Source organism: Thunnus thynnus, chromosome 11, assembly GCF_963924715.1.
Source record: "Thunnus thynnus chromosome 11, fThuThy2.1, whole genome shotgun sequence".
NCBI classification, from domain to species: domain Eukaryota; kingdom Metazoa; phylum Chordata; class Actinopteri; order Scombriformes; family Scombridae; genus Thunnus; species Thunnus thynnus.
Genome location: NC_089527.1, coordinates 22,822,594 through 22,837,822, shown reverse-complemented (window position 1 = coordinate 22,837,822; position 15,229 = coordinate 22,822,594). Strand labels below are relative to the sequence as shown.

Genomic DNA, 15,229 nt, shown 5'->3' with positions numbered 1-15,229 from the left:
AATTTATATGCAATATTAACTTGTTTTTTGTAAACTGTATCCAATACTTTATATGTGTGTAACGCATTTTAAACATTAGTATTAATACCATAATGCCTAATCTGTTTATAAAACTTCAGTCGATAATTACCTCTGTGGTCTGATACAATTATTTTCATCTCCTCCTTTTACAGGAAACGGCAGCTACTGGTGTGTGTGTATGTCTGTTTATGTGTGCGTTGTCCTGGTGGGGCTGAAGCTTTGCGTGTTGAAAGATACTTTGCTCCTCTTCTGTCCTTTCAGTCTCACCCTGCCCTGACATTCCCGTGCAGACGCTGGGTGTCCAGTTGCCACCAGTTATTTCTGCGTAGATCCCCCTCCCTTCACACTCTCCAACTGCTCTGCACACTCAGACCCACAGTAAAGTGCCTTCAATCAGACCCCAAAAATAGCCCAGAGGGTGGTGGTGGTGGGTGGGCTGCAGACCCCAGCAGGGTCCAAAGGAGTCATGTGCACAACCTTGTCCTCCCATAACACAGACAGAGGGACAGGAGAGGAGTCAAAATCCAGTAACCCAACATAAACCAGCTGGACAGAATAACAACCAATCTCACTCTGTGGATGTACTACAGTGCAAGAGAAGTGACTGTTTCTGCCTCAGCTTGTCACATGCACTCATTGTAGTTGGAGAGGAAAGTCAGACTGAGTGTGGGAATCCAGTAGCCGAGCGGCTGCTCAGTCCTTGATCATGAAGCTTAATGTGGCACTGTTTTTTGCGGGGCTCTTTGGGGCGTTGGCAGCTGTGTTCATCCTCCTCTCATTTGGAACGGACTACTGGCTGCTGGCCTCAGAGAGTTGCCACTCAAACCCTGACGGATCTCCAGGCCCGGGTGGGGTGACTATAGAGGTGGGTGTTGGACTTCAAACAGCAGCAGATCAGAGAGGCTCAGAAGTCTGTTTTCATTTGATAAGTTTACATTATCCTGTGTTTTTAGGTAAAAAATGATGCAAGAAAATGTTCAAATTTGTAATTTAGTAATTCTATTCATGTAAATAGACTTGAAGAATATTTAGAAATTAACTTATAAATGGTTTGCTGTGAAGAACACTTACAGTACAACATTTTACAATGGTAGGCCTTGAAACAAGATTAAATGTTCTTCTATTTTAGACACTGATGAGTCGCTCCAATCATTCTCTCAGTAGATGAACTGCAGGGCAGGGAGAGTCATCCCTGCAGGACCTCTTCATGTAATCAGATACTGTTTAATGTAGCATGTGTACAGCTATGCAGTGACTGAGACATAGCTTGTACCATGTGCCCCTGTCATAGAAATACAAATACCAGCAGTCCCTGGGGTATGGTTCTGTATTAAATATCATCGACTAGAACATATCTAGCTTTTCATAGTGGGCGCTGATACTGGAATTGAGACATGATATCAATACAATAAAACCAAAGTGGTACCATGTAGTATATACAGTACATACTAATGTAATGAGAGTATCTAATTTTGTGAATTTAATCAATCATAACTCTTGACAAATAGGATATATAATAGAGGATAATGCTTGAAAAGGTGTAAGATCAGAATACAGATGTTTTAATTCTTCTTGTTAGCATCCTTATCGCACTGGTTCCTTTTTGGCTTGTTTCTGTATGATCCCTATCTACAGGTTTACTGTATATCTGTCTGATTTTTTAGAGGCCCAATAGGCTAAATCTATTCAGTATTTAACAAGAAAAAAGGAATTATCAAAGAGAGAAACAAATAAACTAGACATTTTGTGTTGAAGAAATATGTTTGTGATTCCCTGTTAATTGTCATGTGATACCTAAGAGTTATTTGCATCCCCTTTGGGGACGTCCTAATTACCAAGTTGAGAGCCACAGTCCTATATAGTGTAGACAGGACTCCTTCCTATCTGAATTTTAAAACAAACTAACTGAGCAGATGTCCAAAAATGTCACAAAATACATTCCACCCTGACTGGATTAAGCTTGACTTTATGAAACTTGATGAACCACCGTCTTCAGAGCCTTCTCTCATTTCTGTGCATAAAAACATCTGATGAGGCATGATATGTGTTGGATACCCTGTTGCTCTTGTGCAAAAATAGTGACCACCAATAATGAGTGTTTCCTTCGGCCTACACACTTGCTCGACACCAAATCAAACCTGCATGAGGTTAGAGGTGCTCGTTCAGCTCAACCTTTGACCTGACTTAGCAGCTGCTCTGTGCCGCTGTGGCGACTCACTGCACACCTGCCTAAGGCCTTAATTGCTCTGACAGATAACGTGGAGTGCATGAATTACTGTACTTGTATAAACCATATTCTTCAGTCTTTTTAGAGTCAGAATATACAGTATTTATTGTCTTTTTTTTCTTCTTTCCTCCAGCCTTACGATGTGGTGGTGCAGGAGGGTGCTAGTGATATTACTCTATACCATGAGGGATTTTTCTGGAGGTGTTCCTTTGGAGGAAACGCGGCTGATGACAACCTGCTTTGGACGCTCTGGTTCAGTAAGTGAGACGGACACATAATGCTATGTTGTTCCAATCCAAGCTGATTGAAACAACCTATTATTTTCTTCTGAATTGGTCCCATTCTCTTTCCTCTCAAGCTGACGATTGGGCAGGAGAACAATATCCTCCAATGTTATGCCTTTAAAAGAGTCACATGGCAGCACTATGACTCTGCTGCAGAATAAATATCAGCTCTCTGATTTACTGCTATTCCATCTATAAAAAAAAAGGAGTATGACACCATGGTGCTAGAAACCTTCTCATGTGACTATTCAGAGGCTCCACCATGTGATGTTATTCCGGCCCTTTGTCAGGTGATTGTGTGCCGTCTATTTTCTGATGGGGACTTTGAATGGTGGGTCATTGTCAGAAACAGCCTCCAGTGCCGAAAGGACCTTGTAAGGATCTGAGGAATTTCAAATGCTGGAAGAGAAGAGGGAAGAGAGTAGGAAAAGAATATAAAATAAAACAAAACACAACAAAACCCCCCTCCAAAAATGAGCAGAAAAAAAGTGCGGAATAATCATTTCTGTTCCCTTGTTGTCAAATTGAACGTGTCAATCCACAAAACACTTGTCACAAAGTAAAAAGGGATCATGCAGTCAGAGTCTCCCACTGAGAAAACAAAAGAGTTACAAATATGAGTCATCACTGTGTAAATATGATGCATATATAGTATCTTTCTTGTATGGCAACTGAACTGCCGTGAGGAAGATATCATGTCATTATATTTGCTCCATTATTCTAACAAGTTTATAAGTGCTGTCCTCCAATTTCAAACTGTTTGTTTACTTGTAAGATTCCAATTTTCATCTCTTTTCTGTTTATTATGATACAAAAGTTAAAGTATATTCTTTCCCTCTCCAGCAAATCAGCCTCACTCAAAAGTATGCATACATGCCTACCTCTTCCCATTCCCCGTGTCTCATCAGACCCACAACTCCACAGAGTATGACTCAGCCATAAGTAAGTGTTTTTTTTTTACATTTTCCTCTTTGTTCAAAGTGAGTTTATATTCTTCAGTAATATCATGACTGTATATACAACTGGCTAACATCTCTGCTTTTCAGTCTACAGAGGCTTTTGGAGTATCTTTATGCTCATTGGTGTGGCAGCTGTAGTGCTCGGTGGGTTCTTCATCATCTGTGCTGCTCCGTTCGCCAGCCACCGCTTGTACAAAGCAGGAGGAGGCCTCTTCCTGGCATCTGGTGAGGCTTTAGAACAGTTAAATGATTATTTTTACCCCCTGTTTTAGATCCACTGGTTTGTAAGAAAACTGAGTGAGAGAGCATCACAGTCTCATCAGTTTGCATCTGCTGCCCTCCTCTGCACCAGGTCTTTTCCTGCTGTGTGTGGTGGTGATGTACGTCCTGTGGGTGGAGGTGTTGGAAGTGGTGGATGTCTACATAAACCACCAGCGCTCTGCAGTGTGTCCAAACTTCAAGCTGTCCCTCAACTATGGTCTGTCCTTCATGTTTGCCCCCGTTGGCATCTTCTTCTGCCTCCTGGCTGGCCTTCTTTTCCTCCTTATAGGCCGAACCATCCAGATTCACTACCACTGACCAGCAGCAGTTTAGAGGGTGGGGATTGAGATGTCTGGAATACAGGTGGGGGTTTATTTTGTTTTTTGTTTTTTTTTTTACAGCCAGACTGATATGTTCACAATTTTTCTGCCTTGTGAGAGCAAGACTGTTTGGCAGCTCTGTGGTATAAATGATCTGACAGGCTTGAACACTTTGTTTCAGGTTCAAAACATGGCAACCATTGTTGAGCTTGGAAATGGGATCATAATCGCTCCATCCTGAGCTACTTTGAGCTATATTACATACAGTTCTGGGCTATCCTTAGATAGTACACTATGTGGGGAATTCTCAACAAGGCTGATCACACATAAATATTAAATATTTTTGATTGAATCTTGACTGATGACAATTACGAGGGTATAATAATCACCAGCAATCACATGATTATGATTTGATGAGGAAAATGTAGTTCATTGAAGCATTTCATGCTTGTGTGAAAGAGTGCTGGAGAGGTGAAAAAGACTGTTCCCTGGTTTATATCAGCACTTGGTTGAACAAGTATTACAATATTTACACTTTAAGACACAATACACTTTATACAGTGTGAAAAATGTGGATAGTAATAAGCTTGTGGTGTGGCGTAATGCTTTTTACAGTATATTCTGTATATAACTAATGTGTGTTTGGAGAGGGTGCTGGCCAGCAGCCTTTTCAGTTTAAAGGATAAGGCTGATAATATTCTTTTTTTTCTAATGAAAAGATCAAGTGTATTAGTCTCTCATTACTTAAATCTTAAATAAGTAAATCTTTTAAAAACAGACCATGAATATATGCATTTATTTTTAAAAGAATCTCCAGAACAGCTGTAGTTTTCAAACAGGACTGAAACAGGAATAAATATGGCATTTGTTGGGTACTATCTCCAGCTGCAGGTCAATACACATGTGGTGTTCTGGTGAGTATTTACAGCAGCAGGACAGTGTATGCGGGATCAACTCAATATAAACTACAGCATCCAGTGTACAGTGTTCATCACAGTAACTTATCACAGCAACATGTCACCCAGTAATATAATGTAGCTCTATGTCACAGAGGAATAAGCTGTTTCAAGCTTTGGATACACAGACAATACGTGTTAGTCGAATCAATTCATTGTTGCTTCTGGTCTTTTCACTTGACTTGTTAACAATATGAAAATATAGAATAATATCAGACTTATCCTTTAATATAATCAAATATTCATATTTCACAGAGTGTATGATTCTTAATCTTTTCTGCAGTATAATTTTACTGTTGTACATAGCCTGAAACTGTGCCGTTATTTGGTCATGGTTTGACCAGCTCACAGGGTCAACACAGTTTATTCTGTTTATAAGTAAAGCTTGTAGCATGAATGCATTTTTTTAATGTTGCATTTCTGTCATTGTTTTTGTTGGGTTTTTCCTCTATGAGCTGTTATGTGTGTTGTGAGATTCTTATATCATATCATGTTTGTCCAAATAACTCTTAAATTCTTCTTCTGTGATGTATTTGCCAATAAAATAAAGAAGTAAAGGCAAACTCTGATGTCTTCATCATATCGTTCTGTCATTGTAACAAAGGTCTGGGAAAAATACAGAAGATTCAGCTAAAGTACCACAAGAGGGCAATGTTGTCTCACTTGATTCACACGTCAACCTACAGCCTAGGAAGCAAAAACTCCATTTTTGCTTATCTGGAGTCTGTGTGTGGTGTATGTGGTGTTATGCATTTAATGACAACTTCAGAGCTAGGAGCTGAAGATGAAAGAATTCACACCTTGGCTGACAGACGGATGGTAATTTCACTCATGAATGAAGCATTTGATCAGGATCTGAATGGACTCCTGTGTTGATTCTCGTGTGCCTGTATCAACTCTGTGCCTTTTGAGCTTTATAATATACTTACCATACATAAGGAAATGCATCTGCAGTTACCCTCATAATGCAGGAAGGAGTGATGCCAAGTAAGGCATTGATTACTTTCTGAGATTGACTTTGCCTTTACAGATGGAGATTCACACTTCCAAATTGCTGAAGTATTACTGTCCACACACTCAGAGGGAAGCTGCTCCAAACTTCAACACAGACATATGAGAAGCTACACCGAGCTAAACCACTGCAGGACACAACAAGACGAGGCCACAGAGGTTGCCAGATGCTAATACAATGTAAGATAAGATCACAGGATTTGTCCTGTTTCAGGTTGGAGCTTGGTTCTTTCTGCAAACTCTCCCTGTAGGAAAGAGATTCCTTATCTGGTGGACTTCCTGGTTTAAATGAAATCCTAATAAGATAAAAAAAAATGTTTAATAATCCCTCTATCCATATCCGAGTGAGAGTGTGTGAGAAAGAAGGAGAGAGAGAGCTTTAATGCAGGTGTGGAGCAGGCTACCTCCAGAAGAAGCTGGGCCTTGCAGTCAGTAATGTCATCAGAGTGGGAGTCCCAGCTGAATTCAACACTGTTCTGCATGATTGCCCATGATAATTGTGTGTTGATAGGGAGCGCCGGAGATGGAGTATAATTTCCACCGAGAGATTCCTAAACAAATACCTGTGCTCAGCAGAGGGATGGAGTGCAGCAGGAGGTGAGGAGGAGAATAGCGGATGAGGGGTGATAGAGGATGAGAGGGTAACACTTCCAGAGGAGGAGGAGGAGGAGGAGGAAGCAGCGGTCTCACTGCAGGTCCTTACAGCCTATACATGGTGCAACTCAAGACAAGCTCTGCAAAAACCTGCTTTTTAAAAATGGATGAGGATGAGAATCTCTGTGCTTTCATAGCTCTACTGAAAAAAAATGTTAAATTATATAGAATAGAATAGATTTACCTTTGGCTCACAAGATATAATCAATTAAAAGCAGTGACAAAATATCACAATCAATAATCTAATACTCATGATGAGGATCTCTCTGTATCTAACTGATTTTTCGTGTCCACAGCCAAAGTAATTGCTATAAAATAAAAGATAAAGAAAAAATATCTTAAAAAGTGAGAAGAATTGTGAGTTTAATACTAAAATAAAACTAATAATATCATTATTTGTGAAGCACTTTTCAAATAAAAGTTACAAATACATCATGGAAAAACAATACAGTAAAATAACTGTTGACTGGAACAAGACAAAGTGACAGGAAAGACCACTTAATGCAGGAATGCAAGTTTATAAAAGTGAGTTTTGTGTAGAGATTTGAAGGAAGTCTCTGTGGAAGCGAGAAGTCAAATTGCAACAGGAAGCTCCTGAGCTCTGACAGCAAATGTGCTGCTTCTGCTTTAGTCTAAGTCTAGATCAGGGGACTGCTAGCAGAGTTTCGTTGGAGGATCTGAGGTTGAGTGCAGGTAAACGTACACACACAACAGCTCATAAATGTGTGCTGGAGCTAATGGTCCATATGCTATATGCTTCAAAGTAGCGGACAATCTATTTTCGGCTATTTATAAATGAAATATTAAAGTCACCCTCTACTCAGAAATGTGTTTTTACTTATTGTTAATTCACCGTGACGTTTGAGCTTCACTGTGCAGAAAGATGTATGTGCATAGTTTGACACTAGGAGACTGTTTTCACATTCATCTGTTGAAGAGGGAAACTTCCTCTGCTCTCAATGAAAATCTGAGGTTAAAATATGTACGTACAAGCACGATTCTGCAACATCACAATTGGTTTGGAAGTCAATGATAGTATAAAAATATTTGCATATTCATAGATTCTGGTTTCTTCGGTGACGGAGAAGAAATAGATGGAATCAAAAAAAAGGCTGTTGAACCTTTTTATGAAAAAACCATATCAGACAAAAATGATAATTCCAAGTGTTTTTATATGTCAACGAACATGTCTTGAGGCTTTAAAAATACATAATAATGGTTGCTTTGACATCTACAGTATGTAAGTATAGAGTATGTGTATACTGTATATGCTGCTCGAGTGATGCGATCAGAAAACAAAGCCCACTGAGAAGCAGAGAGACGATGTGGGACATGTTGAAGTCCTTCACTCGTCTGGTGGAGAAAAGAAGATAAGTTCGACTCTCAGTCAACACTTGTATATTTAACCTTGAGGGAGGTTTAAGTTAATTGGAAAACACTCTTTGCCTGAGTGCTCTCACCTCATGGCGCGTAGTTATCATAGCTTATCTTCCAAATGTATCATAATCCCACATGACATGCCAGTCAGATTTTATTTAAATCTGATTACTTTCAACTCTCAGAAAAAGGCAAAGTATTTGAATTGCATGAACAATATGGCAAGTCATATTACACGCTGCTTTCCTCTTTAGAGATAGTTTTACATAATTTCCCATTCGTTTTGAAATAATGAATAGACAATGGGCTGTATAATTGTGAGAATTTACAATTCAGAGGACTACATCATATAATCACCATGCATAATTCAGAGAGTTGAGCACATAGGGTACCGGTGGCAACGGCACAAAAAGAAACTCAGGTCATCGAGCAAACATTTGAACATCAACACTTCTATTGTTGCTCAGCTTAAAACATTAAACACTTTGATGAGGCAACATAATTCTTTAAGATCATAGAGGAAATATTAAAGTACAAGCAGAGCATACAATTATCTATATATCTCATATATTATCTTTATCTACGTTTTTATTGTTATTGTAAGTTCAGAGGACCTCACTGATGACTGGCAGTATAGAAACTGGTGTTACAATGTTGGCCAGTAAGAGCTACACCTGTACTGAGAGGATCCTTTCTGCCCCTCTAACATCCTCTGGCCTCACACCTCAGTTTGTGCATATAAATTACATTCCAAAGTGTGTATGGATGGCCCTTGTTCATACTCAAGGTCTCTTGTTTCAAAGGCATGCTAATGTATTTCACAGTGAAACTCCTCTCAGCGGCCCTCTTTTAATTGCCAGAGCAACTGTGTAGGAGATGATTGGGACTCTTCAACCATCTTTCCGCTTGCATATTTATACACTTTTAATGGCACGCACAGTATGTATCCACAAATCCAACAAGTCCTATACAGAGAGCGACTTCATTTAAGACCGAGTTACCTATCAGAAATTATTTCAATGCCAAGTTTAAGTTTTACTCTGTTGTCTTTGTCACTTAAAACACAGTTAAAGGTGTGTGTTAATTGTTAAAAGAATCAGTAAAATCTTTCAGTTTGATACATCACATGCTGTTTGAAAGAGCCACGCTGTGTTAGCACCCAGTAGCTACAAATTTCTCACTTTTTAATTCTTTTCTTTGGGATTGCCGTGGTTAAACACCAACTGCTTCGGCTCCTTATTTGGATGTAGCTTCCCCTCCAGCAATTAATTAATGCTACATTGCAAACAGCTGATGGATTTAGTCATGAATATTCAAATATAGCTCTTGCATATCATTTCCTATGCAGTGTTGTGACACAGGGCTTTAGCGAGGCAGGCATCAGGGGCTTCAAAGCCAGTGCTGTACCTTTTTGTCCCAAGCTGAACAGTAAAGTCACTTCTTTATTTAAAATTGTTAGAGAAAATGTGAGATTGTATAATCTGATTATTTTCACATTTCGCTATTTTCTCATTTTATTCTTATTTTGTTATATTAATACTTTTGAAGTAATCTTAGTTTTTTATGTTTTCATGACTTTTTATTCATTTTATATAGTTAAAAAGCTCTGAAATTCACAAACAAGGTTGTCATTTTTTCAGCAGAAGATGTAAGTGACTATCAATTTAAATAAACAATAAATTAGATGGTCAGAATGAAGTCAGTTTAAGTGTATTTCCTTTTGTGATGCTCTTATGAAAGTGTTCTTAACTTCTATCAAATGTATTTATTCATTATTTTTCCCCAGTGTATTTTTTAGCAATTCATAAAGTCAAATTCATTAACTCACAGTATAAAAAGTTCACAATCTGAACAGAAACTAATAACTTGTATTATATTTAAAGGAGCAAAATCCTTCAACAGCATTTTTCTTCTAAATTTCCTCACACACAGGTTCACTTCACGCCGCTTTAAACCTCTGATTCTGCATCCAGAACGTCTCAGCGGTAAAATAAAATGTTCCATCCTGCTGAACCGTAATCCCTCAGACCGTTTTAATGTTACACATGTTTATTAATGCCATTTTACAAGAGGGCACTGTCATATCTGTTAGTCTTATGCATGTCAGTGTGTGTAAATGGATTCAAAAAATAAACAGGCGCGAGCACTGTTTACCATATTTAATAGAAAACAAAATATACAATTCTAATGTAACTATTCAAATGATTTGTACTCTCTTTGTTTCACTCTTCATGTGTATTCATAAGAGTTGCTTCGTATGCAACCTCCCTTCATTAGAGTAACATTTATGAAAATTATGTATTATGAATTGAAATTATTGCAAAGCAAACACAGGCCTATTATTAACACTTGAACTACACTGGTACTGAAATTAGAGTCACATCGCCTGGATAATAACCTAGGTGACATCTCTCTAAAGTTACAACAGCACAACCAGACTTCTTGTGCCGAGATTCGGACACAAATGTACAACAGGAGCTCTTTCTTTGGCTTGAGGTAATGTATATGTGCACTACAGTAATATGGATCTGATTAGGAGAGGAAATGAGTGAATAAAGAAGCTTAAACTACAAAAGAAAAGGTTAATTTTTCTAGTTTAAGCACTATATTGAACACATCATGAAGGATACCACTCTCATGCAGCAAACCTGATACTCGTCAACTAAAAGACACAGAAAGAAACACAATAAAAGGCAAGAGAAAAGAAACTGTAGCACAGAGAGAAATATTCAGACTAGACATAAGTCGAAAGCTTTACCTGCTCATTTTCTGTGAAACTTTGCTGCATGTTAGACAACGAATCATCTTCTTTAGTCGAAGGTTCCAATTAAAGCCTAATGTTTAGGATCCTTTAGCTTCAGCCGCACGACCGACAGGCTTCATGTGCATCCTGTGGCTGCTGCCGTGCTTTTATACTGGTTTCAACTTGCAAAATTATACCTTTGACCCCGAGTAGGACTGACATTTCTTGAAAGTAAAATCTTTGCGCGTAGAGTGTGGAGTGTGGTTTTGCAATGGTAAAAGTGGACTTTGTATTAATTGAAGTATAATGATATCCTTAGCATGGATGCTGAGGAAGAAGAAAGCAGTGAATAATGTATCTCCATGCAGATGATAAAATGTTCATATATTCATTTATTAATTTATACATTTGAATAGCAATTTAGCTTGCCCTTATACTTAGTTGTAAAACATCTCTCTGTTAATCTGTCATTAAACACATGTTTGTTCAACAGTGTGATAATTTAAAACTTTGGGAACAAAGAGGATCTCAACATCTCTCTCAAAAAACAATTTTATTTCTCACTTTGTCCTTTCCTTTCTCCACCTGTGCAAACTTCTTAAAACCTTGCATACAACCTTCATTTCACCCTCTCTGCTCGCTCTCTTGTTCATATCTGAAGATATGAGAGCAGAGGAGAGAAGCCCCGAAAAACACGCTGCAAAGTTCTGCAAAGTTTTACAAAGTAAAGGAAATGGCAACTGAAGAGGCACCGCCAGGCTTCAGGCAGTTGAATCACATGCCAGAGGGACCATACGAGGGCTGGTAAATGTTACCGTTGATAAATAAACATTATTTAAAAGATCTGTCAGCTCCTGTTAGAACGCAGCTGTGGTTCATTTGTTTCGCTGCTCTGAGGGTAAGGAATATTTAATCATTCTTCTGAAAGACATGAATAATCACAGATACCATTTTCTGGAAGCCACAAGCACACACACACACACACACACACACACACACACACACACACTGGTGATGATGTGTGCACTGATGTTTAACATTTACATACTAACGATTTCAATATGTGTGCATTTGAAAAACAATATGAAGCTTAAGAATAATCTGCACTAAACAGTTAATGTTCTGATTCTGCTAAAGACAATAATGTTAACCTACTGATAGATCTTTGCAACTTATTGGTATATCTGTGTTTTTTGGTTTTCTGTCACTCCAGAATACTTGTGTATCTTTCAGAAAGACAAATTCAAGTTTTAGGACTTTGAAATGATTCTGAAACACGATTATCAAACAAACAGTATTTTCCATTGCAGAGACCTTGTAAACTGTAAAGGGTGTTATTTGGAAAAGGACAGAAGGAAATTAGTTGTTAAGCAACTTGACATCATGTCTTATGTTGCATTTGAACTACTGCACTAAAATAGATTATATGACAAAAATAATAATACATACAGTATATAGTAATAATAGTAAATAATAATCTTAAACTTGAACATTTTAAAGATATTCTAATTGCCTGATAAAAACTAAATCAAATACCATTTACAATGCCAATTGTTGAGATGTTATAGTTTTTGTTGTTTTTGGTCAGCACTGTGACATCTTGTTCTTCTTCTTCTAAAGTTTGAGCTTGTGTAGTTTCTTCTGTGGTTTCTGGCAGCAGTATAAAAGTCTACAGCAGAGGACTTTTCTCCTGTTGTAAAGACCCACCAGTCACCACGATTGCATTCAGCTCTGCCAAAATGTACAGAAGCAAAACCCCTTTTTACTTTGTGGCGCATTGAATGTCTTTTTGCAAAGCATTTGTACTGGCTGCCACTAAAGTAGCAAATCAAGGTATTTATGAGTCATTCTCAGGCAACAATGAAAGTAAAGGTTGAATACATGACACAACATACTACTCATGACTATAGCGTTTATATGTCACAGCTGCATGAGGGTTTGATTGTGGATGTTATAGTTTTTATTCAAAACTCACCTACTGAATGGAGCTCATAGACTACAGAGGTTTGCGTGTGTGTGTGTGTTGCGTATGGTCGCATTTCTTATATGCAGTGAATTCTTATCCTTTAAAATGCATTTAGCATCACTTACATAATGACTCACCATTATAAAAGGACCACTAGTGCTGCTGATCCCATTGAGAATCGTCACCCCGTCAACTGCAACTCTATGCAGAATGTGAAGCTAAATAGCAAAAATGACATCAGACTCTACATTGTGGTCAACATACTAGTTTCTGTTTGTTTCTCTCTGTGTGTGTGTGTGTGTGTGTGTGTGTGTTTGTATTGGCCTGTGCACGACCCAGGGCCAGTCACTGCTCACATCTATCTATCTATCTATCTATGAATCTATCTATCTATCTATCTATCTATCTATCTATCTATCTATCTATCTATCTATCTATCTATCTGATATACTGTACAGCAGACTGTAATTAAATCTGTTGAATTGATGGTATTTGTCACCTGCTAAAATTATTAATTTAATACAAATTTAATGATGTGTTTTAGTGTGATTTGATGGTTCAAATTCTGCTTCAGAGGCTTTCAGACCCTCCATCATTGAAAAACTAAAGAAACTAAAACAATCAGGTTAAGAGTTGTTGGATGTTGGCATAAAGTGATGACATCTGTTGGAAAACATCTGTATTGGTAATAGCCTAAAACCCACATCTAAATCAAGCTCTACTCAACGCTGATCTGTACCTGTTGTAACTGAAATAGCACCTGCCAGTATGTTGTGTATTCCTGTGATGATTCTGCATTTGACCTTTCTGCAGCTTTTCCAGCATCTCGGCATTTCTTCTTGTTTGAACTCTACCTTTCCTGCCTCGCCATCTGTTCCTTCAACCTGTTCCTGTTGCTTGTAGTTGGCATCTTCTCAATTTAGCAGCCTTGAACTTTGCAGCACATTTGATGTATTTGGCTTTATTTTAGAATTAATGTAGTGCAGAGTTATATGAAATGTGATCAGTTACTCTGGATTTTGCTCAGGTTGATTTTCATGCCACAGATTCATAATGATTGCTCACACTTCCTGCATGTTTTATTAATCTGTTCCACATTTTTGAAACCAGCGCAAAAGAGATACACAGACTGACATAATTATAATAAGTTTATAATTCTTTTGCATTATTACAGTAAAGATTTGCATGTCATTCTCAAGAGTATTTTTCATGTTTTATAAATATAAATTTATAAATAGAAAGGGCATCTGGTTCTAACAGAGCTGAAGTCCATCAGAATATCAATGAATATTTATTCTGTTTGTCAAGTTTGAGGGTGTGTCACCTGCAGTCTTCTCCTTTTTTACCTTCACTAAATGCTTAAGCAGCATTTTATTCTCATTTCAGTCCCTGGGAATACATTTTCTCAGATTGAGTTTACTATCTTTTTTCTGCATTATGTGCCACAATGATGGATTATCTTGATTGTAGATCTGAGCGTTGACAAAAGACAGAGAGGGGTGGTGGTGGGGGGGAGCAGGGTAGACCATTTTTGGTGGCATTTGTCCAACTTCACAGACCTATCAACGCAGGACAATAAATCTTCTGAATGCATATTTAACACTGAATCACTGTATACTATAGCTTGAAGGTTAACCTGCTTTTTGTTCGAATTTGTTATTCAAATACAGTCTGTCTGGTAAGGCAGCATTTGTCTATTCATAGCACTTATTCATGGTTCACTGATTGTCTGAGTTACTGTAAAAAGGAAATAAAACAACATAAAATTGAGCTCCCATCTCAATGTGTGCATCTCTTCATGTAAAGTGAATTGATTAGCTTGTTTATTATAACAATATCTGACGACAAAGGTTGAGCTGATCATCAGGAACAGACAGCAGAAGCTTCCGACCACAAACCTCAGTGCTCCATGTCATACGTAAAGCCCCTCTATTCTCTGAAAAAACAATGCTGAGGGCCTCCTCCTGTGTCCAAACATGAATATAATATTCAGAAAATCATTTGTAGAACCTTTTGTGGGTTGCAAAATCTTCATAAAACAGATACTCTAACACTACAAACCAGTATAACTTCATTTTTTACATTAATTCTAATAGGAACCCTAAACACCAAGACAGCCAAGGCCACATCAATCCATCACGCACATTCACCCCCATGTATGAGCAATTTATAGTTGCCAATTAACATAAACTGCATGTAGAAAAGGCCCTTTTCCAATTCACTAAGTGTGGTAAATTGTTGAAGTGGTTATATTAGAGGATAGTTTCAGGTAAACTGATATCTCATTTAAAGCAGCCAGAGGTGGATAAACAGGTGCAGAAAAGATCAAAAGGTTTTGAAGCTTTGAGGGTTACAACTAAATAAGTGAATGTGTTTGTGAGTGTTTAGTGAATGCTGTTGGGTCTAAACAATAATTTCAATATTCCTGGTTGATGCCTTAGCTGTGTATT

At 37.9% G+C, this 15,229-nt stretch overlaps 1 protein-coding gene across 2 annotated transcripts; it reads left to right on the top strand.

Annotated features, from left to right (window-relative positions):
- The first annotated feature begins 492 nt into the window (after positions 1-492).
- On the top strand, positions 493-5,597 carry tmem182a (transmembrane protein 182a). Of its 2 annotated transcripts, XM_067603895.1 has the most exons (6): positions 493-886; positions 2,382-2,505; positions 3,376-3,474; positions 3,579-3,716; positions 3,844-4,115; positions 4,254-5,597. In XM_067603895.1, exons 1-5 carry the CDS (start codon positions 728-730, stop codon positions 4,068-4,070), a joined length of 747 nt encoding a protein of 248 aa, XP_067459996.1. In that variant the 5' UTR covers positions 493-727; the 3' UTR covers positions 4,071-4,115; positions 4,254-5,597. The 2 variants fall into 2 exon arrangements, with proteins under 2 accessions (XP_067459996.1, XP_067459994.1); XM_067603893.1 differs by having other exon boundaries at positions 494-886; positions 3,844-5,597.
- Positions 5,598-15,229: the final 9,632 nt, after the last annotated feature.